Source organism: Alligator mississippiensis, chromosome 8, assembly GCF_030867095.1.
Source record: "Alligator mississippiensis isolate rAllMis1 chromosome 8, rAllMis1, whole genome shotgun sequence".
Lineage (NCBI taxonomy): Eukaryota > Metazoa > Chordata > Crocodylia > Alligatoridae > Alligator > Alligator mississippiensis.
Window position 1 is genome coordinate 64,964,320 of NC_081831.1, and position 26,936 is coordinate 64,991,255.

Consider the following 26,936-nt stretch of genomic DNA (forward strand, 5'->3'; position numbering starts at 1 on the left):
CCTTCTCCCCAGTTCACTGCATCACAGCAGGGTTTTGAAAGTCTTCAGTGGTAGGTTTGAAAATAAACAATCCCTTTTCTTTCAGGTCACCAATCCAGTGAGGAGATCCAGTTGCCACAAGTATCACAAGCCTGATTCAGTTGCCACTAAAAAAAGGAGAAAGATTGGGTACAATCCTTGTACCCAAACTCCACTGTACTTTCACTGACCAGCAGGACCTGTCCCAGACTACAATATCATGATGAGCCACAGGCACCAGACCTCCTGTATGGTAGCTGCAGTGTATGGGATCACTTCCCATGTAACTCAGATCTGCAGAGAGAGGTCCTCAGTGAGCTTCATGGAGCAGAAACTACAAATAATGCCCCATAAGCAGGTTTCAAACAGTGTGTTTAACTGACTTCAGTATATCTCACATGGTAAATATACCACATACAGCTTCTCCTGTTAGGAATCTTTTATTTTTAATTTTTAATCTATGTCCTTAGATTGGCAGGCATGACAGGACTGATAAAATAGAAACAAGAGCTCTCAACAGATAGATCTGGTCTGTTAAACGTTTGGCACTGTGCGACTGTGTGTTGGCACTAAACTATCTGGCTATATTTTAACATGAAACATTATATCTCAATGTACGGTAGATTTTGCTCAGCTTGCTTCTGATGTACTTGACAGAGAGTAGAAACTTAATCAGCTGTGACCTGGATTGTATCTTTAATGGCTACCAAACTAGATAAAATATTTAAATATTCAATTTTATATTGTGCCACATTGGGATTTAGATGTTTCAGGTTGTATAATATAGCCTGGCCTACTTGTGGTAGTGTGTATGGAAATAAGCATATATACACACAATATTTAACACTAAGCTTATGAACTAGGTTTTCAGCTGAATTACCATAACACCATTGACTTCATTGGAGCTACACTGATACATCCTAATGAAGGATGTGGTCTTCTACCTATTTAATACCTAACAGAATTTGGAACAAAAGTGTGTTAATACTGCCTAGGTGTAGGTTGTAGCTGTGTTGGTCTAAGGACATAGGCAGACAAGGTTCCTTGGGTGAATTTGATATCTTTTATTAGACCAACCCAAATAGTTGGAGAATAGTTATTAGGCAATAGTTATTAGGGTTCAATAATCTGCCTGGCAACTGACTCCCCAGCCCAGCCTCTGGCTTCTTTACTTTTCATTCCATCCAGAAAGAGCACACACCAACTGCTGAAACGTCCTTAGCCTGACGAAGGGTTTTTGAACCCAAAAGCTTGCTTAATAACTATTCTCCAACTATTTGGGTTGGTCTAATAAAAGATATCAAATTCACCCAAGGAACCTTGTCTGCCTTAATACTGCCTAAAAATATGCAATGTTCTTGATTATGTAAGGTGCTGAGCCCCGCAAGTCAATGGCAAATGATCCCCCCTCCCTTCATAGGATTTGGCCCATAGAAAATGTACTCTAGATGGCTAGATTTTTAGATGACACAAAGCAGTGTAGCTTTACAGAGCTAAGCCAGTTCCCACCAGCTGGGGATCTGGCCCATCATGTCTTCTACACGGATGGATGAGACGCCTGAGTCATGATTCCTCCTGCTTTGCCTTTGGAACGTTTTTGTATAAAATAAGCTCATTTACAAGGGGGAGGAACTGTTCTAAACAGAGCTGCAGTAAAAGGCCATCAGCAAGTGCTAAGAATCAGGTGGAATTTATGAGAGAGAAGAGGGGAACCTATAGTACCGGAATGGAAATAAATATGGAAGCAAAAGCCAGTCCACTGGGCTCCTGTGGCTCTCATGAACAGAGAGGGTTTGATGTTGCACTGTATCTCTGCAAACAACACACACACACACACACACACACACACACTTACTATATATCATTTTTTTAAATATCTCAGATGAACACCTTGCCCTAAGTGCTCCTAAGGATATTGCATAACAACCAAGAGGCAATTTCAGGAAGTTGGCTAATGCCACCCCGCAAACTAAAATCACTACACATCTCTGTGCTAGGATATATACTACAGGGAACAATCCTGCCCTGGTCTAGCTGGGCTAGCTTGGGCCTAATAAGTCCTAGTAAGCAACTTCCATGACCTTCACTGGTATTAGCCTGAATAAAACAGGCAGGATCTGTCACCGAGTGGACAATCTCTGGGCAAGTCTGTGGGCCTGATTATGGTGTCAGAAAAACAAGTGTAATTTGGGGGCATGAAGGTAATGGCATTAGCCAGGTACAAAACTAGTGTAAGAGGAGCAGAATCAGGTTCTGCAGTGTTAAGCCCCTGGCCCAGTATGTAGCACTGGTCTCTGTAGGCCATTCTCTAAGGCAGTGGTTCTCAACCTTTTTAGACTCAAGGCACTCTGCACTAGACTCAAGGCCCCCCCATAACTTTTGTGAACTGATTGACACCCATTTAAAAAGCTAACTTATTTATTACAGTGCTTACCTTCTTGCAGACAGGCCTAGCAGTGGGGGTGGGGAGCAACCAGGCAGGGAGAGCCAGAGCCTGCCCTTATCTACCGATCTCCTCATACTTTCTGCAGCACTCTTCAAGGACCTCGCAGCACCCCAGGGTGCCCCAGCAGCCTGGCTGAGAATCACTGCTCTGAGGCACTGTGCCTACAGCTCTGCACCACACACCTTGCAAAGTCCAGCTGGCCACTCTTCGTAAGATTGCTCCAATCTTAGAAACCCGCTACGGTAGGGCAGGCATCATGCCCAGTCCTTGCAAAGAGTTAGAAAGGGAAGTCCCTCATCAGTCCGTCCCATTCCTACTGGCCAGTCAAACATAGCAAGGAGCGGTTTAGCCCTCCTGCCCAAATGCCTGTCTGTCTCCTTGCCTCTACCCATACTGACAGGGGGAAATGCTCAGGGTTTGTTTCCCCACCTCATCACTGCTTAATCACAGCCCTGTGGCCCAAATGAAATAAATATAGAATGAATATAAAAGATAAAGGCAATTAATACATGTCTTCATTATTCCCCTCTCTATCTCTCTATATTATATACATATATATTTTCATTTTACAAATAAAAACCTTTTATCTGGTATTTCTTTTCATGTATGTATCATATCAAAACCACACATATATTAACAACACTATACAATAAATACTTATATGTGATTGTTTAAATGTTACTTTCAACCAACAAGGCCTTTTCTTATCTTGTCATAAGGTCAAGTCCTGTCCACCTCACTGAGGAAAATATCTCCATCACTTTCAGCATTCCTCTGCTTGAGCAAAGACATCAGGTTTTGACTACTAATTTATTCAGCGGTTTGCTGTCTCTGTCTCTCCCACTGCTCAGGGGGACAGTGGCAGAGTGAGGGTGGTGTCCAGAGCAAACGCCTCTAGTAACCACTGCAAACCATGAATCCCCAGTTCAGCTCTGCTGCTCCTTCCAAATCAGCTAAACATTCCCTCCTCCAAAGGCTTTGCATGTGAGCTGTTCTCTTCTGGGTCAATGCTGTTGGGAGGGTGTGCTGCATTTTACTGGGTGCTTGTCTTGTTTTCCTTGTCCTTCTTGGCTGGGATGTCATCTGTATCAGGAACTATTGCTATTCAGTTCATATAGGGAATTTCCTTATTCCTCTCCCTTGTTTCCATAAAAACCAGCTAACTGCATTATGGGGATTTTCTATCACCTATAGCTATCACTATTTTCTGTTCTGGCTGCTGCTGAAGACCAGATATTGCACTTGAAAGACCTGGGATCCTACCTAGTGTGGTTCATCCTATGTTCCTGGGACCCTCACATAAGAACATAAGTGTTGACCACACTTCAGCCATAACATGTTGTGTTAGTAGCAGTCCAGTCTCATTGGACTTTAGACCAGGTTTTAATGAGCAAAGCAGGAGCAGGTGTTTGAGGAATAATCATATCAGTAACACTATCATGACATGAGGTTCAAAGATAAAATACAAGGATGTGATGTACAACTCTCACTCAGACGCACAGTCTGATGAAAGTCAAACAGAGATTTGCTTGAGAAGAGGAAACTCCACCCTCCACCCCTTACCGCAGAAGCCTTTCAGATTTAGTTTAAGATACATGGTTAGAACTGGAGAGTCATTCACATAGTAGCTTACTGTGCCTCAAGAGGTCATTCACATAGTAGCTTACTGTGCTTCAACCCATCGGGACCCCCTTCAAAGGTACCATTTGCCACTCCCAGAAATGGATGTGCCAACCCACAAACTTCTGTACAATATATTACAAGCAGTCCTGTGCACTAGCACTATTTCTTGAGCTCTTTTCCCCAACACAGTCACATGAAAAAATTCATTTAGACCACACAGCACTACCAAATACTCAGTCCCACAGACTGATTCACACATTTGCTGAAGAAGGAAGAGAATGTGGCATGCCTAGATCTCACAGAGCCACAAACCAATCCTTAATGGTCTAAAGGAGGTACTGGGATGGGAGCAGTTGGATATGGTTAAACCCATGGGACAGGCTATAATTTCATTAGACAAAGCAAGTAATGGCCTCCTTGAAAATAGTTGTTACTGCTTATGAGCAAATAGCAGGAGAATCAAGGTCCTGAAGAACACATAACTTTTAGCAAAGGAGCTGTTAGTTATGAGAACCACCAATTGCCAGAGGTTGGCTGTGATTGAGACATAATGAATACAGTCTGCAACAAGAACAAGTTCCTCTCTGGGAGGAAAACAGCTGAATACCTGGAGTACAGCTCAGCACTGACATTACCAAGTTACTGAGGGTGAGTTTTTGCACTAGCTAAATGGTGCTCTGTGTGCAATGACACTTGTGGACTCCAACCACACCCTCTCCATCTCTCACCTAGTCTCTCTACCTCCAGAGAATGGAGCACTAACACTGTGGCTGACTCTTACCTGTCTGTATCCTCCATTTGTCATGGACTAAAAGCCAGGAGGTGGACCCAAGTGCAAGATTCTCATCAGAAAGAGAGTTCAACTTCCTCTACCATCCAGGACTCTAAAGTCAGATGGGAGATGGGACTGCAGTCAAGGGAAGTGAGACTGGAGTTCTCACTGATGAGCTTAGGTCCCCTACAGTACATGGGCCTTATATGGCCACATACTGCAATCAGAATCTAGATTGCCACTAGCTTGTTTTCTATGCAGCAGAATGCATTTCACATTCTCCTAGAGTTGTGACTGGCTGCAATTTTCAGTATTTCATGCAGGATCCTGTTGGCTTCCAATGTCTTCTCCCTTAATATCTGCACACAAATACTTCAATAAGCTGCTTTCTATTTTAATTAAACCAAAGTGCTATTTTCAGCATTATAACCCAGGACCCTATTTTGCCAAGTTTTACTTGTTATCATGAGGTTAGCTGTACTCCATCACTGGAGTGGAAGAACTGGGCCCTTATTAACCCTTTCCTTCTGTAGTAAGCCTGAGTTAACCTCACATCATGCAGGCATATCCTCTAGTGCTAGAGAGTGAAAAACAAAATCAACCCAAAAGGACAAATTTTGCTCACTGTGTATTTCAAACAGGTGGCTTAAGAGCACCAGTTTGCTCAGTGAGTTTCATTGCAAATAACAAATTAAAACAGTTCAAATAGCCATTCATTTCAGGGCCATTAGAATCTTCTCTAGACAACTTAAATTAAATTGCTCACTCTTTTGCACCTGCAATATGCCTTACACCATTCAAAGCAGTAACAAGAGTGTTGTTTCTTTATTGGCTGCAAAAGGACAGCTGGTTCTATGGTATATACTGAACTTCCCCTTCACACTTTTCTCCAGGGAACCTGAGTGTCAAGATGGAAATTTAAGCACACCATAAACATCTCAGCCTACTCATGAAGTGCTTTTAAAAGTGACAGTGGGATATGGCACTGAACTCTCCTTTGTGACTGTTGCAAAGCAAAGTGAATGACAAAAACAAACACTTCCTGTCAGTAATTAGCAGAGCAATGAACACAGATTGTCCCTGGTCATGAGGCCCATAGTCCCAGAATTTCAAAGCTCTGAGCAAAACACAAACAAGTGAACAGTGGTCTCTAGACATCTATAACCATGTGATTGGGTTTTCTAAGGGAACGTGATTTTTTTCCAGGAGTTTTTCATTACACAATTAACATCTAGCTGAATAAGCAGTGCTGCCTGTGCAATTTCTTCTCTAAAAATGCACATCTGGGGTTAGCTTCTGATCTCTGTCACACCTGTATAAATCTAGAGTAACTCCATTGATCTTGGCCCAGTGGTGTTTTTCAGCATTATTAAAGACTGAAGTATTGTGTTTACTCCTGGTGCTATTATGGGCAAATTTTGGTTATCCTCCTTCTAAAGTGCATTCCCCCAATGCACTCACCAATGGTGATGATACTGTAATTTCTTTAAACAATGCAACAGAGCATAAAAGCAAGTCACACTACCATAACTGCTGATGGCTTTCAGTATTTACTTTTGGGGAAGCCCACTAATACACACCTGCTTGCAGAAAAGTGGCACATAGGAAGTGGGAGAGAGACAGTCCAACACTGCATTCCAGCTTTCTCAATCTGACCACTCATTATCGTCCAATTCTGAGTCATCGTCGGATTCACTGTACTCCACCGCGATCCTGCGGGAGAGGATGGTAGCCACATCATTGCCAACTGGTTCCTTCTTTGCCTCCTGCTCCCACTGTTCCTGGACTTTTCGGAGTTGAATGCCTACATTAAAGAAAGATCAAAAACCATTAAGGTCAGCAAAACCAGCTTGCTACCAGTTGACCTATGAGTGTGCTTGATGGCTGCCATATTGGCTGAAACAGTGGATTGAACCAGAGATCTCCAGAGATGAAAACACAGTGCCTTCAGTGAAGGACGCCTCATAGCACAAGCACACACAAACACACACCAAGGTGCTACCAGGACTCCAAAGCCACTGCCTGTCTCCCTTACTATTATTCAGCCTGTGGCTCTGTAGAAAGTGGAGACGGAAAAGACCTATTAGAGTATGTGTGCCCATACTATCCACTAGGATCCTCAAGGTAGCTAATGTAAATTTGATCCTTACTAGATATTTTCAAGTTCTCTATAGGGTCCAATGTCAGGGTCCCCATGTGATGGGACTTCTACCAGTTATTCTGAAAGGCTAAACACTTCAGTGTGAGTATATATTTTTTTTTCTGAAATACAAATTAAATAGTCTTTTTGCTCTTTTTCACCCTCTGTCTCCTACTCCTGCTACCCTAAATAATTCCTCTATCACATTTGAAGCCATGTATTGGATTTTGTTTTTCTTAACCAGCCCTGTCACCAACAAAATCTGCTTCACCTCTGTCCAGTAGAGGACCTTCCCTGGACTTAAATGGGCTTTGGACCAGGCCTCTGGAGTGCAGGTCTCTCTCTGCAGTTGCCCCCCATTCTTCTGCACTTCTCTTGCAGTCTCAGCAGAACTTGCTGCCCCACTCACACTCGCTCCTGTAAGGCCAGTGCTGATGTCCAGGGATGTAACTCACCCCTACGAATCGCAGCAAGCAGGTCGCTCCTGGCATCGCTCATTGGTATCAGAGGGATCTGAGGTTTCCGAGGCTCAACCGTAACGGTGGGGGGTGATGCTGAGTGAGCTGGTGAAGCAGTGACTGTTGGGGGGCCAGGTGGAGGAGGGGGAGGGGCAACAGGGGGGCCCATGGGGCCAGTCTGAGGAGGAGAAGCAGAATATGGGCAGGGCGGAGCCGGAGGTGGGGAAGGTGCATAGGACGAGTGAGCCATGGAAGCTGTGGCACTGGTAGCCAGAGCAGGGGGTGCTGAGATGGGGCTGTCGAAGGCAGTTTGAGCAGAAGGTATCACAGGGGGTGGGGGCGGAGGAGCAGGAGGCACGAAGTATTCTGCCATGGGCATCTGCTGTTGGCTGCAACAATTAAAGAACAGAAAGCAAATCAATAGCAATAGTGGAATCATTCTCACTGAAACAGATCCTATGCGTCAATAACCTTTCAGAGGAGAGAGAAAACCAAGGACACTCCACTCACTGCCACCTACCTTAAAACCATCCCAGCCAGATCCCAACTCAGTTTGGGCTCCAGCCAACATGGGCATTTGTCTCTGCTTTCTGATCTGAACTATTGCTTGGTGCAGCTATGAACCAGCTGCCCTGTTTATTGCAGAGGTGGCTGCCTTTAAAGTGATTCGTATCTATTTATCTTATCTGTGTCCTGAAAGACGCACACACATACAAACTACACGGAACGTGGCCTTTGCAGGTGGATATACTGGGCCGAAATCCAGACCTGGGTCAAGCAAGTGTAACTGCTAAGGAAGTGTCAAGGCCATGGAGATAGGTCAGAAAAGGGAGGTGTAAGCAGTACAAAAGCATCTTGCACTGGTGTGTCACTCACTGAGTATTTAAAATGTGTGTGGGATATATGTGGGGAGTGAAGAGGAAGAGTAGACAGAGAAGCAAAAACTGGATAATACAAACTAGAGTATGGAAGCTAATAGAACCTGATGGGAACTGAGACTCTAATCAAAGCAGATTCAATATTCTTGGAAGGTTTCATTTCTTCTGGTCAAGAGACACCTGATTTTCATATTCCCCTTTGAAAAGCTAATGCTGGAAACACATTCGATGTCTGATGATTTAAACATAGAAAAAGTCAAGGGAACACAGAGTTCTGGCTGAATCCATCGTGTTCCTGAGAAGCAATTGCTGTGACAAGGGCTCACAGCCTCATACTCTGAATGCTGCACCAAAAAGAAAAAATATCACCTAGCTGTTATTTGAAAAATGTCTTTTGGCCTGTGCAGTTTCAAAGGGCTGGGTAATAGTGTTGCAATGAGGCCCTATACATTCATTCAAAAAGCAAGTCATCTCACTGCATCTTGCCAGAAACAGCATTTGCCATTATACCAGCAAGGTGAGAGTTACAACAGCCACCAGTCCTCACACTTCAGGGTTTATTTGGCATCTCAAGGGAGGAATACATTTCCTTCCCATTCTATAGGATTGTGCCATTAGATTAATTTTTAAGATCAGATGAGTTTATACCTTTCCCTAAAGCATCTGGCATCAAGCCTCCTCAATGTCCAAAGTGATGCTGGACTAAGAGAAGCACTGTGTCAATGTAAATGATACTACTGATTTGGTACAGAAAACTTTGCCTATAGAGCTCTGAAGGCTGAAATAGTTTTACTTGAAGGGGAAACTGGCCAGATATACACACAATGGTACTTGAAGCCCAAATGGGCCATTTGGAGGACTATGGCCATATTTCAAATGAATATGATGAATTATTTTTAATCCTGTGTTTTGCTCTATATTTTGCCTCTGGGGTAAGCTCTTCCATAGGAGGCTGAAGTGCACAGAGAAACAGGAAGGCAAAGGCTTGCAGAACAGGCCAGGTGTCTCCTACGCAAATGCTAACAGAAAGCTGTCCAAGGTTCTGAACAGCTTTCAGGCCATGCTCCCATCTCCGAGTGGACAACAACCATCTTGATCTGAATTCTGCTCTCAAACATACCTTTGCACTCAGCTGTATGGTTGTAATAGGGAGCTCCTGTTACTTTAAGAGGAGAAAGTCTGCAGACAGGGCTTAGGTGGCACTCAAGGGAAGAGGAATGGAAGGGGGGCAGGTTTAGAGAATATATAAGCCCAGGGCCTGAGCTGCAGCAGGCAGTCTGGTCCTGGAGGTCATGGGAGAAATTGCTCCTGAGCAGGAGGCCACCAGAGGAGCCCCTAACTTACACCAGGGATACCTTGAGCCCAGGAGCAGGACAGGTAAGTACAATAGTGTGGACTTGCCTGGAGAGCACCCGTGGTTTGGGGGTTAGGACTAGTGGGGGAGATGGGAGGGCCCAGCAGGCCCAGGAGCAGGGCCAGAGTCTGGGAACAGGGCTGAGCAGGTAACATGCCTGGAATCAAGGCCAAAGCCTGCAAGTAGGGAATACAGAGAAATGGATATGTTGCTAGAGAGAGCCCAATGTGCAGACAGGGGCAGAGATGGGGCTAGAGAGTGCCCAGCATCCAGAGGGGGGCAGAGACAGGGCTAGAGAAGCCACTGAATTGATTGATTGGTAATATATGCAAGGCTTGGGCATGGCTAGAAGGGGAGATGATGGGGCCACAAAATTAGCCCTTAAGGGATGAGCAATTAGACCATAGCTTGTGAATGGATGAGCTCTTGCTCAGGGATCCCTGGGCTCGTTTCTAAATGTATATTCACATTAAGGCATGGCAGATGAACAAAAGGGGAGGTGGCCTCAAGAACAAGGTGGAACAGAGGCTAAGCAGCCACCAGGGGGCTTCATGGCTGCTCCTGGGGCAGGCCCTTGTTACAACAATAGTACAGAGAAGTGACTGAGATTGGAACTTGAACCTGTGCATGACTGTTTTAGCATCAGTTTTTTGTTTGGGTAATGATAAAGGCTATCCTCTATTTGGATGATGCTAACTGCTGGGAGAGGGCTGGATGGGTCAGGGGACTGGGAATAAGGCAGAGAACATCTCAGTTGTGGACTACTAATCAGAATTCAGACCAGTCTTGAACCAGGCCAAAATTCTCACTAACTGAGCACTGTGGTGAAAGGAGATGGTATTTTTTCCAGTACTGTTCTTTTTAGACATGTGTTGACTTCACATAAACCACCCTCACAGACAGCCATAACTGGTGTTCTTCAACCTCCTGACAAGAGGGCTAAAGGAATGAATGGGCACTGGAGGCTGAATTACTGTGTCTCCCCTCAAGAAGGCTGAGGGGACTGCCAGAGGGCTAGCCTATGTGACAATTGCTGCCTAGCTTATGCTTGTCATAGATAGAGGGCCTCCCTTTCCAGGGCAATTGATGTCACCTTTTCAAAGCACTACACTCATTTTAAAAGGAGAAAAACAGGTCTCATAATGAAGGACAGAAGGTTGAATTCCATACCCATACTCTTTGACTATCTGAGGTCTTGGTCCATTCAGTATAGTCTCTGGAGGTTGTGGCACATGGGGCTGCTGGACACGGTTGAGACTGTTCTGCCGACTTCCCGCTGCCGAAGGTCTGTATACATGTTCCTGGGCCTGGTTGGCCACTAGAATGACCTCTTTGTTGTCTGTTGACAGATGCGACGCTGGAGCTAGTATCTGTTGTGCAGGGTGGTTAGGGCTGGCAGGGTATGAGTGATCAGCTGCATCTGATGCATAAGATCTGTTGCACACAAAAATATCAAAGGTTGTATTCCTGGATGGAGAGCAGGAATGGAAAGTGAAGTTGGGAGAGGTCAAGGGGATTATGATGGAACCTACTGGCATTTGGGCTCAAGGCATCAACACAGGGAGATGGGAGGTGTTGCCACAAAGTACAGCAAAAGCTGTGTTATCCAGCACTTTATCAACCAGAAAGCTCCACTAACCGGCATCTGGAGGACACGGTAGAAGTGAAACCGGAAGTCCCACTTCTGCTTTCAGCTGTGAGCCGAGTTCTTCTCCTTCACTTCTTCAGCCCACAGCCAGGAGCACAGCAGCCTGTGCAGGGCAAAGCAGCCTGTGCAGGGGCCCCCTCCCTGTCCCCTGGCACACTGACACCAGGGAGTACACCAGACAGTGCACATTTGAGTTTTTAACCGGCATATTTGATTAACCAGCATTCCCCATTCCTGGGGGATGCCGGATAACAGAGCTTTTGCTGTACAAACATACAAGGCAGTATTGGGGCAGTACAAGCAGACTAGGGAGACAGTAAGAGTTCTGCAGGGTAATGAACCAGCCTGACACCTCTGCAGATTTAGTTTAGGTCCCAAATGGAAATGTCTCATATTATTGCCTGTCCACAAGGAGGTCACAAAACCCATGTCACATGAGACATGATTTGTCAGGCTCAGGTCCAAACCAGCAGGTGGCAGTGTACGTTACGGTAGAGGTGCAGTGGGCTGGGGGCGTTGTTGGCACAATGCCTGCCTTCCCTAAACCTGCTTCCTAGCCAGCACTAAGAGTCCTTCACTGTCATGAGCAATCAATATACTCAGAAAACTGAAAAGGAAAAGAAAGAGTGAAAAAAGCAAAGAAAAAAACAATGGGCTAAATGTATAATACATAAAACCTGCCTATTATCTGGGGACAGTGATCCTTCCGATGAGGCCATGTGATATGGGGATGGTGAGAACCTGTTATCGGGTCGGAATTCTTTATCATATGCCATCATGTTCCACTCCAGACGCCGGTTACGGGCTTTTCTCACTTTCTTGACCTCCCGAGTGGAATCTTCTACTAACCGCTGCTCCTAGAAGCAAACAAACACCTTTCTTTTAACAGGTCTGTAGGGTGATTGCCTAACAGCTGTATATAGTGCTGTGTATGCCTGAGCTGGATGACACACAAGGAGTTTAGACTATGTGGATGAGGGTAACGACGATATTGAACAATGCTGAAATTCACATTATTCTAGATCATGGTTCCCCATCACCATGATGTAGTCCTTTAGTAGCTTTTGCTATTCTTTCTAAGTTCCTGATCCTTTCCTGATCCATGAGTCCTGCTGTCTATTCATGTATCCATGTCCCAGCCCATCCAAAGCTGATCTGACCTAGATGCCAATCACTCAGTCACAAGGCTGAGCTTGGACCAGCCCAGTGCACATACAGTTGAAAGGAAAACTGTGAGCAATATCTGGTATAGCATATGTGTAATCTACTGGTACCATCACCTGTGAGAACTTTGGTCCTCATAAATCCTAGAGGTCTTCTGTGGGATAACAGGTCCAACCTACCCACAGATTTGGAAGCCTGAACCACAGTACTGACAAGCCAGAAAACTGAACCTAGAAATTCAGGTCTACTCCGACTTGCTGCAGATAACAGCTTTAGGGTGGATAAGAAACTCTTATGAGTAAACCTTTACTACTTGACCTAGCCAAGCCTTTAGACTTAATTAATCCAGCCCTACTTAGAGTGCTTTTGTATCTGCCATTAACCAAAACAAATCGGATAAGAGAGGAGGCAGCAACATCCAATTGTGAGAGAGGAGTGGTGAAGTAGAGAAACAGGCTTTATACCTATTCTCTTACTGTGCAGAGTACTTGTCCACATCATAAGGGCAATGGTGTAAGTGGAAAGGGATCTGTTCACTACAGCTGAAACCCTGATTTTCTTTGTGTCTCTGCTCTCAGGGGCCAACTAAAGAGAAGCAAAGCATTCAGCAGGCTTCAACTAAGGTTGAATGATTTTTAAACCATAAAAAGTTAGACTGAGATCACAGTGTGATATAAATCACCAAAGAGGCGCATCATCACAAATGGCTCTCATGAGGTTCATGTATTACAGTCTAGGGAGTAGGAGACCTATATGTTTCCTGAATGTAAAAGCCTTGCAGTTGCTGACTAGCACATAGAAAGGGATATGAAAGCCCCAAGCCTCTTGGTCTGGCTGGGGCTGTGAATGCCACAGAAGCCACAAATGCAAGCACTGGCTGAGACAATAATATGTCTCCCCCACAAGAGTCCCCTTTCTAAGCAGCACTGTCAAAACATGAGATTATGACTGGAGAAGATAAAAGGTAAGAGGCACCTTGCAAATGACAGAAAGAGATACTGTCCCTGCACCAGAGACAGAAAGGAGATGGAAAAAGAAACTAGAACCACATAGTGTTAGAATTTGAACTAATTCCAGACTTGATCCCAGGCCTCATCACAGCCTGACTGGGAGCTTTCTCTGTTGCCTTTACCTTTTGCCTGCGTTTCTCCTTTCTCTTATCTTCAGTTGCCTGCAGCATCTTCTCCTTCCATAAGTTGAAGAAATATGAAGGGTCAGTGTAGAATTTGAGGCCGTCCTTCTTGTCATCTCTGAAATTATGAGAGAGAGAGAGAGAGAGAGAGAGAGAGAGAGAGAGAGAGAGGAATTTCTTAGCAATGGGATCAAACATTCTCACCAATTTAATGGTATAACTAATGATACATGAATGTGCTCAGTGCTTGGGAAAATAACTCCAATGGGTATGAGGGAATGGAGACAAGACCCCTCTGCATTGGCCTATTCCCTTCTCTCTTCCTATCCCCTTCACCATCCTCCTCCCCACTCACTTCTTCCTTCAATCCCCTTCCACTACAATGAAGATTTTGCTTATGGGATGCAGTCACAAATCTGTAGGCTTTAAAGTCAGGTAGTTTATTAAGGCATGGCTGATACACAGGCTGATGAAGACCCCAAGAGGAAACCCTTTAGCTTTTTGGAGAAGGCCTCAGATATTACTGCTGCTCCCCAGGGACACAAGGGAAGTTTAGAGTTTCTGCTCTAACTTAGATCAATGATGCTATCTCATGTCTACCACTGAATAAAGCACATTCTGCAAGTACAGACTATTATTTGCATTAAGCAAACTTGTGAGGCCGAACCCTATTCCAGGGGCAGGCAAAGTCTGGCCTGCAGGGTGGATTGGGAACAAGGAAGCTGCTTCATGGCTGGGATACTGCAGCAGTGACAGCACGGTCCGGAGCTGGGGCAGAACTGAGATCCGCTGCCCACACACTGCACACCATCACCACTGCAAGTCCCAGACCTGGCCCTGGAGCAACTCCCCACCCAGCTGTGTGTCCTGCCAGCATTGCTGAGGCTGGTCTCCTTGGAAATCCTGGCCCCGCACTGTCACAACCCCACCACTGCTGGGGTCTCCTTGGAAACTGGCTGCAATGACACAGGCAGGGGCTGCTGAGAAATAGAGTCCGGCCACCAGTCAGATCCACCATTTTGCCCACCCCTGTCCTGTTTCATCTGTTAGGTGCCTCAGTGGACTTAGGCACCACAGAGGGCATCATTTCTTGTGCACCCACCAAACAGCAAATTGATATTTACTTGTAATCACCCAATAACTCTCACTGGTGACTGTGACCTCAGGGTTTCTCAATCACAGTGGCTCAGAACAAGATCACCAGTGGGCTGTCGCCAGAAGAAACCCAGTAGAGTAGCAGGAATCATGAACAACTGGTGGCTCCCAAGACTGCATGGGCACCACTAGGCGGCAGCATTGGTGGTGAGTGGGGACAGATGCTGGCGGTGGCGTTGGCGGGGGGGGCCTTGGTGAGTGGCAAGTAGGAACCACCCACAGACACCAGTGGTGGTGTTGGCAGCAGCGAACAGGGACCACCTGTAGACGCCAGCAGTGGTGTCAGTGGCAGTGAGCCAGGGGAAGGGGCAGCGAGCGGTAAGTGCGTGCAGAAGCTGGTGGCGGCTTTGGCAGTGGCCAGTCTCCGGGGGGCACATGCTCCCCCCCATTCCCTCCTACATGTCACCTATGGCAGGAATAGAGTATCCAGCTTGGTTCTGATCTTGCTTATGCTGGTGTAAATCAAGATAAACAGCAGTGAAGGCAATGAAGTAATACTCGGTTATAACCAGTATGAGGCAAAACAAACCTGGGTCCTTCACATTTTAAAGGAGAACCTCTTCCAAATGAGGATGGCAATTGTCTGGTCTACACCGAACAGCTTGTCGCATGAGCTAGAGTCATAGTGTACATGAAAAGCCTTGCTTGGGCCCATGCTGTACCTGTATGGGGTGAGGATATTCAGTGGTGGAGGCTTGTCACAGCGCTGGTACATTTCCATCACTGGGTTGGGGATGGAGTTCCGAGAGACCACCTGCTGGTTCTGCACAGTCGAGCTCTTGAATGCCTTCCTCATGTTGATGTCCTGCAGCGAAACTGTAAGTACAAGAAGGAAACTTTAAGGAACCAAGGAACAGAGTTAGGGACTACTGCCCTTTGTGTTCTTACCATGAAGCTTACACCATTTGCTCAGTATCCATGCTCTGAGGCTGGCCTTTGCTCCTGGCACCCAGCCATTGCAATGCATCCTATCCTTTACACTCAACCTTTAGCATTTGGGCACTGCTCTGTGGTCTGTGCTCAGCACCTACATTGCCCAGCTGATGTTCTCAGCCTGTGCCCAGCACTTGAGTTACACACCTATCTTAAATCAAAGCCATTCAAAATGTTAACCAGATTTAATGGTATTAGCTCATGTATGTGCACAGAAAAACACACCAGCTCACTGGATGCTAATGGTGCCCAGAGCATCACCATTTCTACCTCTCTACTGCTTCACTCTGAAAACAAAGCCCTTGGGAAGAATTCCTGAAATCCTCCACACTTGCTCACAGTCTCTTTTACCCTTTCTCATCAACCTTTGCCTCTGCCTCTCCTGTGTGTAGGCACAAGAGGCAGAACTGTAGGGTAGGGAGAGGGAATCAAGCCTCCACCACAGCAGCTTGAGCCATCAAAAGCTTTGTCTCTGCCAGGCTGACATGCCAACTCGCCTGTAAGTTGTGCTGAAGGAGCTCCCACCGAGTGGAAAATAGCAGTGGGCTGAGCAAAGGGAACAGATCGGAGCTCATGCATAGTCACATATGGTGACAGCCCTGCTAGGAGGTCTGTCTTCCTTCTTTTGAAGGGAAGTGGACGTCTTAATCCTTGAGTCTTGGGTCACAGTAGGCACATGAAATTAATGTGGCTGAATAAATTCTGGCACAGTTCACACCAGAGTTTAGTGCTCCTAAGCACAGCGTTTACACATGCACCCGGGACCGCAGCATGTTAAGCCAAGGCTGCACAGCCCCAGCTGGCAGGAGACCCTGGGGGTCAGCCTGGGGCTGCTCTGACCTGGCTCAGCAGGCTGTGGAGGGGCTGGCTAGGGCATGAGGACCTCCAGTGCAGGGCTAGCCAGTAAGCAGCCTTGCACTGTAGCACCCATGTGCCCTAGCCAGTCCCATCTGTGTCTACCCTTACACTGCCATAAACCAGTACTTGTGCCTGGCAGTACTATCCTGTGGTGGAGTTAATCAGTTTACTCCATTCTAATAGCACCACATGCATAGACAGTGATGTTTTACTGTGGAGCTAATTAATCAACTCTGCAAATAAATGCCTCGTGTAGATGCGTCCAGTGAGAGCTATAGAATTGCTTCAGGCAAGCACAAAAAGTAATTCCCTGTTAGCATAAGCTGTCTGGACCCACTGCACATTACAAAGGCTAAATGGCCAAGGAGAGACAGACTGTACCCCTCTGCAGCAGTGTGCTGTACTCCCTTAACCGCACACGCCATGTACAGAGGCAGCTCCCAGCTCCTAGGTAAGTCCTCTTTGCACACAGCAGTGGAACTTAGAAAATGCCCCTCCTGGTGACTGAGTGTAAACAGAGTGATTTTGCTCTGTAAGTCACAGGGAGGAGACTTGTGGGAGACAGCAGTGGGGTCACGTGTACAAGTTTTACCCCCACATTCCAACATGAGAGCACTCTAGGTATTACAGTGCCCTACGTGTGACCCACTTGGCAGTGACTTGCCTGTTTCTTCCACAGCACAGGGTCCTCACATCTCTCACCTCCATAAGGGCGTTTGAAGTGTGGTCTACTATAACTGTGTGTCCATCTCCCTGATTTATCCAGAAGAGGTTTTCAGCTCACCCCATCCTATGCTTTTCTCCCAGGCCAATCTTATGCAACAAGCTTACCAAGCCACTGCATGTGTTCTCTCTACTCCTAAGCAAGACAACTGTTCACACGTTTGCCTGCAGTATTTTCTCATCACATATTCAGCAAGGGAGGCTACAAAAGCAACCACTGAGGCCACAGGAGGTGGAGATGTAGCCTGAAAGGACTGTTTTGATCTTCTCTTCAGTTATCATTCAGAGGTACTGACAGACTGTCCAGTTCTCCTTGTCCAGGTGAGTATTTTCTGTGATCCCAAGTGAAAAGTGACTCACTGCACTCTCAGCTAAGAGACAGGACCTGTGAGGAGTGCTGACAAGTTACCTGCATTTCAGGAATTTAGTGAAATAAATAACCATAGCAACTGTGACATCCCAAGGTGCTGCCTCTGAAGCAGTACAGCACAGGAAAGATCAGCTTAAATAACACACAACAAAGAGAAAAACACAGGCCATAAGAATGGCTTCTAGCAAGCTGAATTCAGCATTCACCATTTAGGATGTGGTATTAGTCTTGAGTTATTGTTTTCTGAAGTTCAGGCAGCAAAATGCTTGGGAGTTATTCTTTGCACCCAAGTAATTTCAGCAGGCTAGAGAATATACCACCTCCTTTCCCCGCTCCACCTTGCCATGATCTTGATCACTTTTGCAATCAACCTCTTATTCTCAGGGCTGTTCTAATTTCTGCTTGGCTACAATAGCCCCAAGAGGCTGTTCCATCAGCTAAGAATAGCTCCTGTGGATGTGACTTATATTACTCAGGGTTAAAAGAGCAAGGGCTTAAAACAACAGAGTTTTGGAAAGGATATAAAAGCTTTAGGGACAACTTTTAACTAAGAAGATGGGAGGAGCGGGGAGAGAGAGATTTTCCCTGTCAGCTAAATACTGCTTAACTGATTTGCATAGGAACTTTTGCACCTTCCTCTACTGCTGGTAACAGGATGCTGGGCTAGGTGGACTAGGGCCGGGATTGTCAACCAGGGATACATGTACCCCCAGGGGTACTTAGAAATGTTGTACAGGGTGCACAAGGACAGACAGGAGGGCAGGGATGGACCGTGCCCCGGTGCGTTCGCCTCTTATCCGGGGCAGGGATGCACTGGGTGCCGCCGGCCCCACACAGCACACCATGGCACCTCTCTGCCCCCGACCTCAGCTCACTGTCCTGATTGGCCACTACCCCCTGCAGCAGAGCTGTGAAGGTCTGAATGGCGGGGGGGGAGGGTTGGGCAGGGAGGGGGAGCATGTTTTGTGCCCACCCCTAGCTGCATGCGACTGGACGGGCACGAGGCCAGTCAGCAACCCTTGGAGCCGCAACCAGACAGGAGAAAGTGGCATGGCATGCGGCCAAGCAGGGCAGTGGCAGCCAAGTGCGAGCCCCACCCCCGTTCACCCTCCCCTCCCAGCACTGCTGCTCTGCATGCCCCCAGGAGGGCATGGGGAGTATGTGCCCCTGGATCAGCATGCAGTGCAGGGCAGGCTGTGGGCCGCTGCAGGCTAGGGCCAGAGCAGTTCTGGGGTGTTCCTGGTGGGGGTGTTGGGCTGGGCTGCACTAGGAGGAGGTTGGGGGGCTACGGTGAATTTTGGGGTGGTTGCAGACCCTCCCATAGCCCTGCTCCCAGTGCCACTACCAGCTCATCCAGGGATGCGGGTGGGTGGCTCTCACCACTGTGTGCACCACCGGGGAGCCCAGGGGGGGCATGTGCCCCCTTGCCAGGCTCCCACACCATGCCCTGGGCCCCGACTGTCCCATGACCTGGCCTGTCTGGGGCACCATTCCCGGTGAATGGGGCCCCGACCAGTTCAGGTTGTGGGACAACCCCCACAGTGCAGGAGGGAGTGGGGCAGGGGTAGGGATGAATGATTTGCCCCTGCCCCACTCCCTCCTGCACTGTGGGGGTCTTGAGCTCCAGTCCCACACCCTCCCTCACCACCGTATGGGGAGGGGCAGATTGAGGCCCCTGTGGTGAGGGAGGGAGCAGGGCAGGAGGAGGGGCTGGGGTGAGCAGGGCTCCAGGGGCTAGGGTGAGTGAAACACCCCCAGGTCTCCACTTGTCCCATCACCCAGCCTGGCCAGGGCCCCACTCCTGCCTGTGCCCTGCTCCCTCCCTCACTGTGGAGGTCTCAATCTGCCCCCTCTCTCTCCCCCCTGCTGCCCACGGCTCTTTCCCCTCCCCTGCTCCTTCCCCCACAAACTTACCTGCTGGGGGGTGGGTGTCACCCAAAACATTTTTTCTCCCTTTGCCTATGCAGCGCCTGCCCCAGCCCCACTTCCTCCCTCACCACGGGGCCTCGATCTGCCCCCCACCCTTTAAAAACAATAAAAAATATAAAGGGCTACATGAGCTGAAACTTTGAGACCAAAGAGGTACACTTGTTAAAAAAGGTTGAAAACCCCTGGACTAGGGGAATTCAATGGCTGTTCCTAATTGCCTCCATGTTGGTGGCTGAATACGTGCCAGAGAACACCTTTCTCCTGTGCTTTCATCTAGCTCCTTCACATATCCGGAGTAGAATCAGGAGTCAGGTCTGTATATTTTGCTCTTAAAATGCCCTTTTAAAATTTCCACACACACACTGTGTTCCTTACAGAATGGCATGTTTTGTTCGGTGTTGAAATGATGAACTTCCTTACTTATTGCCTCCCCAGCTATAAACTTATTTGGCTGTGGCCATCACAGCCTTAGCAGCAATAAGAATACATTTCTGTTTAAACAGCCACTATGGCAAGAGTTTAATAACCTCTCTTTCTTTGGATTGACTCTCCATGAGCTGCTCTCCTAACAGAAATAGAGAGGAAGGACAGGGCCAAGATTGAAATTTCTACCAACTACTAGATCCCACAGCCACACTAGAAGAGATGAACAGAGGCAGCTCCTACTGACCAGCTCCATCTTACCTTCCTCCACAGTGGAGTCCAACTGAGTGACCTTGATCACCAGCAGATCCACCCTCTCCTGCAGGGAGTTCATCCGCATGTAGAAACTATTGGCTTCATTGAACAGTTCTCCAAATATGTCTTCAGCATGTCTGCCTTAGAAAACAAAAGAGAATGGGGGGTGTCCACATAGCTCAACAGAGAACTAACTGATTTAGTTGTAAAGGAAAACAGAGATAAATGTAAGGACTTTCCTACATGAACATCTAGACAAAAGACAAGCTTAGCCCAATACAAGCCTGGCCTTCCCATTTGTTTCCTACGATACTGTCTGCATCCCCTGCCATTCTTTCCCAAGAGCCTCCAATTTGCATTACACCACCCCTCAGTATGCGCAGTGCATTCCTGCCGAGAACCTGGGAGACATTGAACAGAGGGAATGAAGACACTCAGCCATTACATGGTCTTCCTGCTTGCAAGAATCCTTCTGTATTTTGAGCGTGCCCCAAAGTGTTCTCTTTCAATGGCCAAAGCAAGTGCTAATGAAAGAGGGGAATATGTGCAATGGAAAAGATTTCCTCTTATTTACTCAACATTGCCCCTGTCATTTTCATATATAATTTGTATAAGTTACATACAGCGTACAGGAAGTGTTTCTTTTTTATAAGCTGACTGGTGTGTGGGTGTAGGTATGTGCATGTGTGTATACCAGTACCCTCTCCTGAACAGAAGCAAAATATGTGCCTTATACTGAGTACTGCTGCTTGCTAATGACATGTTCTCATTGGGCTTGAAGGAGAACTCTTCTTTTAAAGCCCAAAGAACCTGATTCTCTTGTCTAATATTGCCATGAAGTTCTCAGGGGCCAGAATGACTACCACCAAAACCAACCCATCTTGTGTGCCCATGAACTGGTTGCATTATAATCAAAATCAACAGCAAGTTGTTGTGTACAACCCAGAGTGAATCAGGTGGCCGTGGCCAAAACAAGAAGGAAGTGGCACAGGATGTGATTGACCAAGGTCACAGCAGATCAATGGGAGAGCTAGGAATAAGAATAAAACCAAGGCATGTGTAGTCCCAGTCCCACTGAACAACACTGCCTGTGTCCAACAGAGGGGATATAAATTGAGCTGGTGTAGCCAATCCAAGTGTCAATCTGTGTATGTGTGAGTGTGCGTGCACGCACGCGCGTGTGTGCGTGTGTTCAGTTTAATTGCTTTGCTAGGGATCTCTTGTGCTGCTGAGAGCTGTATTGTTCTCTGTAATATCATCCATCTCAATTCAAGTGCCCTGAAAGAATTCAGCCTTGAACGTACAAAAAAATTACGCTAAGCTTGAGTCAACTGCAAAGAGGAAAATGCCCACTACACATTTAGGCTGAAAGACCCTAAATTAAGGCTGCTTATCTTATTTCACAGTTCATCACATGTCTATGTTCATCTTTTACTGTGGGAAAGGTCCGAGTCACTCACATAATGCTTTTCAGAGCACTACTGACACCTGCAGGTGAGAATCATATTGAGCACAATACACTTAATTAGATCTCCCCCTCTCACTTTTTTCTTCAGCTTTAAACCCAGTGCCTTTAAAATGACAGTTATGAGCTGTTTGCTTCAATTTCAAGGAGCAAAAGCCCCTTGTGGTTTTACATCAAGGAACTTAAAATGTAAATGGACATTGTTTATGAACAGCAGATCCTGTGCTCTGCTGCTTTCTGTCTGATACAATCAATTCAACCAAGCTTAATGTAGCTTTGGGATTATTTTTCATTTCCATTATTTCTGATGAGCCGTGTGTGTGTGTGTGTGTGTGTGTGTGTGTGTGTGTGTGTGTGTAATGCCAGTTCATATTTGCAGAGAGAACTGGATGCTTTGCTGGTCACATGTCTTTGCCTAGAGCAGCTACAATACACTAATCTCACAATAAAACACTGTAACAAAAAGACCATGTAGCTAAGGAACATACTGTGTTGGCTTCCCACCACATTCCCCCACATGTGGTTCATTACTATCAACTGTTGGGCTCTGAAGGGCTCAGAAAACATGCATTGCATTTTTTTATATACAAGTGAATTTAATGCTAATGAAAGAAATGAGGTTGAGAGCCCAGGAGTACTCAGGCTTCTGTATATGGAGTAATTACATGTAAAATAAGCCTGGGTAGCCACAGTGTAGGCTTGCCCCAGAGAAAGTAGATGAGAGGCAAGTTCATTGTCCACATCCTATTTTCTCCTTAGCCTCTGTGCTGAACTTAAAGGGGTTGAGGATGTGGGAGGAGTTAGTGCCTTGTAGAAGCTAGATCCCCACCAAGAACTGGAAAGTCCCCTCAAAATTAATTTTGCAGAGGGTAGTAGTGATTAACTACCATAGAATAACAATATGAGTGCCCATCTGGGCCAAATTCACATTGTGATCCTGGAAATAATTGGTTCCAGAAGTCCATCACTAATCCCCTAAATTGTTTAGTGTCTTGTAATGGGCTCTACAGGAAGGCAGCAAGATCTAGCATTCAGGTCATTAGACTGGAAGTCCAGAGACCTAGATTTTATTCCCAGCTCCAGGAAATCCTGAGCAGGTCACCACATCTCTCTAGATCTCTCTTCACCCATTTTTTCCCTTCTTATATATTTAGAAAGTCTAAGCTTTCTGGGGCACAGACTGACTCTTGGTACTTCTATGTACAGTGCCTGGCACATCAGAGTCCTGATCTTGGCTGTGGCTTCTGGCACTACTGGACCAGACATAATCAAAATAGCTGTGAAAAAATATTATAAATCTGAACAGTGAGAAAATGGTAATCATGTAAGTTACTCTTAGATAAAACAATGCATTATTCATTTACAGTCATTACTGAAGCAAAAATACACCTAGTGCTTCAGTCGATATTTTCAAGTCCTGCCTTGTAGATAAAAAAGGGGCCCTTCCTACTTGGTGTAGATCCCATGATTTAAGTTTTAATAGTAGAAAAAAATTAATCCTGGCAACGTTTCTATTCACAGTAGGCTCTATGTGCCTATGAAATGACTACACTCAGCTATTCTGTGGTACTGGACACTCCACAGAGAAGTGCATTTCCCTACATCTGAAACCCAGGACGGGAAGCTCACAAGAAGCCAGGGTAATGCGACTAAGGAAGCTGGTTTCACTGTCGAATCTTAGCAAAGTACAGAGGAAAGGAAAGACAATCCAGGATGCATAGCACATGTAAAAGTCTGGATTTGGGTCAGTCACAAAAGGTGCTGCTGCACATAAGGATTTGTAAATTTTTTTCTTGAATCTCAGCAGCAAACACTTCTGTAAGGTGGGCGAGGGGAAGCTGACACACTGCTTGGACATAGGAAAATTGTTTGTTTGGTTGAAGACTGCCCGATAACTTCCAGAGGGACTGCTTTTCTGTCATTGAAAGGCTACCAGAAATGGGTGAATGGAGCACCAGCCCTCGGCATCAAGTCAGAGAGGGGCATCAAAACAGCAGCCCCCGGGGAAGTCTGCACCACTGCAGTAACGGCAGCCAAGTACAGGGATGCCATACTGCTGCTGTAGCAGCAGCAGCAACAACTCAGCACAAGCAGCCTGAGTCCCCCGGGCAGGTAAAACTCACCCCCATACATCCACCCACATCAGTCTCAGGCACTTGGCACCCCTTTCCAGCAGAGTTTTGCCTAGGACACAAAGCTTCACAGTTACACATCTGATGAATGCTAAGGAAGGATTGGGTAAAGAAAGAGGCCGTTAGCAGCACTGTGTTTGTTGAGCCTTAGCTCGGCATTCCCTACCAGATTCAAGCACGCATGGAGAACTGACCAAGCAGTCAAATTCAGTGTTTGCCAGCATAAAAACTCCTTGGGATTGACTAATAAGCATCCTGCTCTGAACTGTCCCCACACACTGCATATTGGAGCTGCATCTAAACAAAACTCACAAATGCAGCACAGATCTGTAAGATTTCAAATATTTTTCATTTTCTTTGTTTATACAATACTTGTGCCATGAAAACCTCTTCTCCCAGTTCCACCAGCACAAAGCCAAGCTGACACCATTGATTTCAGCAGCAGAACTGAAGCAAAATTTAGCCTGTAGTCTTTTGCTTCAGGTTAGTGCTATTCATTGGGCCTGCTCTGGCCCTCATTAAAGTCAATGGAAGCTTTACGGCTGACTTTAACAGGATCGTGGTCAGGGCTGCCCAGTATCAGTTGCATTGCCTATGCCATTTTCCTGAGCTCTTTGTGTTGTTTCATCCTTTGGCTGAAAGAAAAATGTAAGATTATGAATGGCACTAGAAGTAGAGGGGAACTTCCCCAGGAATTCAAAAAGGAAGAAGTCTGGTTAAAAGGCTTTGAGGAAAAGAACTGTGCTCATTACCTACTAAGTATTTACATTTTGTAACATTATCTGGACCACTAAAAATCTGACCTTTCACAAAGGAGAAAAAAGCATCATTTTTAAAGAAGGAGCTCAGAGACATCACACACAAACGTATCTACATTGCTCAGACAGGCTGTAGCTTGTCCCAATCAAAAGGTTTTTAAATATCACAGGCACACTTCATCAAGGCTGTTCATTTTGGGTTTGCACTTCACCCAGCTTGCCCAATGAAACAAACTCACTCAGTTCCCCCATTTCTAGATTGGAGGTTTGTTTTTAAATAGTCAAATGTACGTCCATGGCTCAATAGCAGAAAAAGGAACCCTTCTTCCTGCTGTTATGTTTCTTTTAAGCATGATTTCCTTAATTACAAAAATCTTTCTGCTTTTACTAGTTGTTATCTAAAAAGTTCAAGTTAAGCACTGATTGAGGGGGGAGGCAGTTGTTTCTAGGACTGTTCTACAAGGCCCGTTAGAAAAGGAGCAACACTTTATCCTACTAAAATTGATTATTTCCTGATTCCGGACCAGGGAATACCTCAAACATTTAAGCTAAGAGATCTAAAATTTCCTATACAAATGAGCCAGGCAGCCATGAAAGGAAGCAGTGCCAGAGTATCTTAAAACAGTGCTGCCTGGGCCTTCAAATGGATAGAGGTCTTTTTTTTTCCTTGTCATTGTTTTAGCCAAATTATTGGTAGCATTTACTGTAAAGTTCTTTACAAAGCCTGCGATTCTTTATAATCCTCAAAATATTGGTAATGAAAATAAAATACGATGATCACTTTGCCCCTCAGGGCCATATCCAACTCCTGCTGAAGTGGACCGAAGCCTTTCCACTGCCTTCCACAGGAATTGAAAATCAGTGGGCCAGATTCCCAGCTGGCGCAAGTCCGGGCAGCTCCACTGAGACCAGCTGACATCCTGCCCTGTGAAGTCCAGAACTGATTATCTGGAGGACAATGAACAAACCCTGGCTCTGACTATGTCTCCCTCCGAGGAAGCAGACATGCTCTACCATCTGCAACTTACTGAGGCTTCCCAGCTGCTTGATGATGGCAGCCAGGGTGCTGTTGGTTACACATTCCAGCTCACTGGTCACCCCATCGGGAAGCGCCCCGCGGCACAGGTGACGAGGCTCGATGTTTCTCTTCACCAGCGGCATGTTTCCGGGGAATTGTCACAGCTTTCCCTGCAAAGAAGCAGAAAGAGGGGAGAAGTCAGCTTGTCTGGAACCCTCTGCCATCGAAGGAATCCTCCTAGCAGCTGCCCTTTCATCGCAGGGAACAGACGTCTCTGTTCAACCTGCCTCCAGCACAGCTCTCAAAATAGGCCTCTGCCATTTGGCTGCTGAAGCAGCAGTTGAGCCTGGTTGAGCTCCGCTGTGCAGGGAGCTCTGTTTCCCTTCCTCCTGTGGATCTGTCATGCTCTCACTTCATGCGCTGTAACAGTCTGAAGGCCGTGGGCATGTAAATGAATGGCAGCTGACGTGCAGGAGCCGCCATGCCTCTGGGAACTGCCCAGACAATGCGGTTTTGCAGCTCACGGAACTAAGCATGTGTGCAAGACGAGAGCACGCGAACACACAACTCTCTGACTAGGCTCCGTTTCCACAGCATCGGTCCATACACGTCCACGCACTCAGAGAGGAAGGTGGGTGGCTGGACCGCATTCCCACAGAAGGAGCCCGTGCACAACTGAAGGGGAAGGTTTCTTTCTAGCTGCTTATGACTTTGAATGTTTAAAGCCACAAGCTTTAACAATAGAAGCGTAATTCATTTTAAGTGAATTTAGCACTAACAAAAGACACCGGACTGACAGCCCTAGAAACCACACTTCACTCTCCAAGAATAGGGTTCAGCGCCAACAGCCACAGGGCAAACCCTTCTCCACCCAGTCCTCCCAGCAGGCCTCCGCTCTGGCTCAGGACATCTCCAGAAGGCAGAGATTCCTCATGAGGCTGTGGCCCATTCAGTATTCAGCCTGCCTGGTGAGACACTACTGAGGAGCCCATTCAGTCTTGCTGAGGACATCACCCATATGGAAACCAAACCATCATCAAACGGTAACTGCACCCTGACACTGACCTTCCCCGAACTGAATTCTAAGCAGAGCCCTAGGACTGTAAAGCTCCACATGCCCTCACCCAACCCTTGAGCTGTCCAGCTCGTATCCTCGTCTCCTGAAAAGCCTTATTTGACCCACAGTGAAACCAACCATCGGGCATAATTCTGTTATTTCCAGCTGGGTGGAAATCTCTTTGGTTTTCACTTTTAACAAGCGTGCCACAATCCACCAATGTGAGT

At 46.5% G+C, this 26,936-nt stretch overlaps 1 protein-coding gene across 1 annotated transcript; it reads right to left on the reverse strand.

Moving 5' to 3' along the window:
* Positions 1 to 1,118: 1,118 nt before the first annotated feature.
* On the reverse strand, positions 1,119 to 25,817 carry LOC102568457 (actin-binding protein WASF3). The gene is made up of 8 exons (XM_014607168.3): positions 25,663 to 25,817; positions 20,286 to 20,420; positions 15,451 to 15,604; positions 13,634 to 13,751; positions 12,019 to 12,194; positions 10,860 to 11,123; positions 7,455 to 7,846; positions 1,119 to 6,663 (listed from the first exon to the last, which is right to left on the reverse strand). The coding sequence occupies exons 1-8, from the start codon at positions 25,793 to 25,795 to the stop codon at positions 6,506 to 6,508; spliced, it is 1,530 nt and encodes a 509-aa protein (XP_014462654.2). The 5' UTR covers positions 25,796 to 25,817; the 3' UTR covers positions 1,119 to 6,505.
* Positions 25,818 to 26,936: the final 1,119 nt, after the last annotated feature.